Consider the following 1,005-nt stretch of genomic DNA (forward strand, 5'->3'; position numbering starts at 1 on the left):
ATGGGGAGGGAGGGGGGTGTTGTAAGCATTTTTTGTTTACGGCGCTCGCAAGTGCATAAGGCCATATGAGCTTCCGGGACAAATTAAGTATTTTCAGTTTGGCAGGAATTAATTTTAAAATTTGCCTGAATGGAGGACAAAGTTTACTCTGATCGATTTTAGGACAACCAAAGCATCTTTAACGTGCGCAAGTTGCACAGGGACCTCCAAGATTTCTTCACCCTTATCTGAGAAGGCTGAGTGCTGACCCTTACCTATCTTAAGATCAGGAGTGTGGGTGAAAGACAACAGTGAAAAGAAGCCAAGGAGTAGCAAAAGAAAGACTGCAAAAGGATGGAGAGGGCGTGGGGAGGGGGTGGAGGGGCAGAAAATGGAGATGCAAACAGACGACAGAACATCGTGATAGAGTAGGAAAGAGCCGCCTAACCTTTACACATACAAGGAAACCCAGAATAAAAACGACCTTTACGAAAGAAAAAAACCCCCAAAAACCCTGAACCGCTGCGAAAGTGACGCCAAACGACCCCTCCTCACCCTTTGGTTCGGCCACGCCTTTCCTTTTGCCAGACTCCCCCAGGTGTCTCTGATGGCCTGTCTCTGAGCGGCGTGTTTGTGCAATGTCAGAACAGTGACCACTACCAGAGGACTGGCGTCGTCTGCGCATGTCCGGCCGGCCACCAGGTAGTAGCTAGAGTCCAGTTGCCATTGCTTTGTCTTCCGCGGTGTGAAGGCAGACATCTGATTCGTCAGCTCGGGCCGCCCATAAAACCGCTTGACCACGTGTTGGACCAGCTGGCTGTACTGAGAAGGGTTAGTCTGAAAAGCAGAGGTTGTCGTTGTCGTCATCACCATCACCATCACCATCATCATCATCATCATCATCATCATCATCATCATCATCATCATCATCATCATCATCATCATCATCACCATCCTCCACAGTCTGCGGAAGCTGAGAATGTTTCTGGGTGTTCTCAGAGGGTCTGCTGGGGTAATAATAGTTGT

The 1,005-nt window shown here is 48.9% G+C and overlaps 1 protein-coding gene across 1 annotated transcript in view; it reads right to left on the reverse strand.

Annotated features, from left to right (window-relative positions):
* LOC101847876 overlaps positions 1-1,005 on the reverse strand; it is a gene marked incomplete at its 5' end in the record, with an annotated part of 12,452 nt that overhangs the window by 3,334 nt on the left and 8,113 nt on the right. Inside the window, 1 exon segment of the mRNA XM_035969952.1 lies at positions 535-816. Within this exon segment, the coding sequence (XP_035825845.1) occupies positions 535-816 (282 nt within the window).

This window comes from Aplysia californica, unplaced genomic scaffold (genome assembly GCF_000002075.1).
Source record: "Aplysia californica isolate F4 #8 unplaced genomic scaffold, AplCal3.0 scaffold00201, whole genome shotgun sequence".
Lineage (NCBI taxonomy): Eukaryota > Metazoa > Mollusca > Gastropoda > Aplysiida > Aplysiidae > Aplysia > Aplysia californica.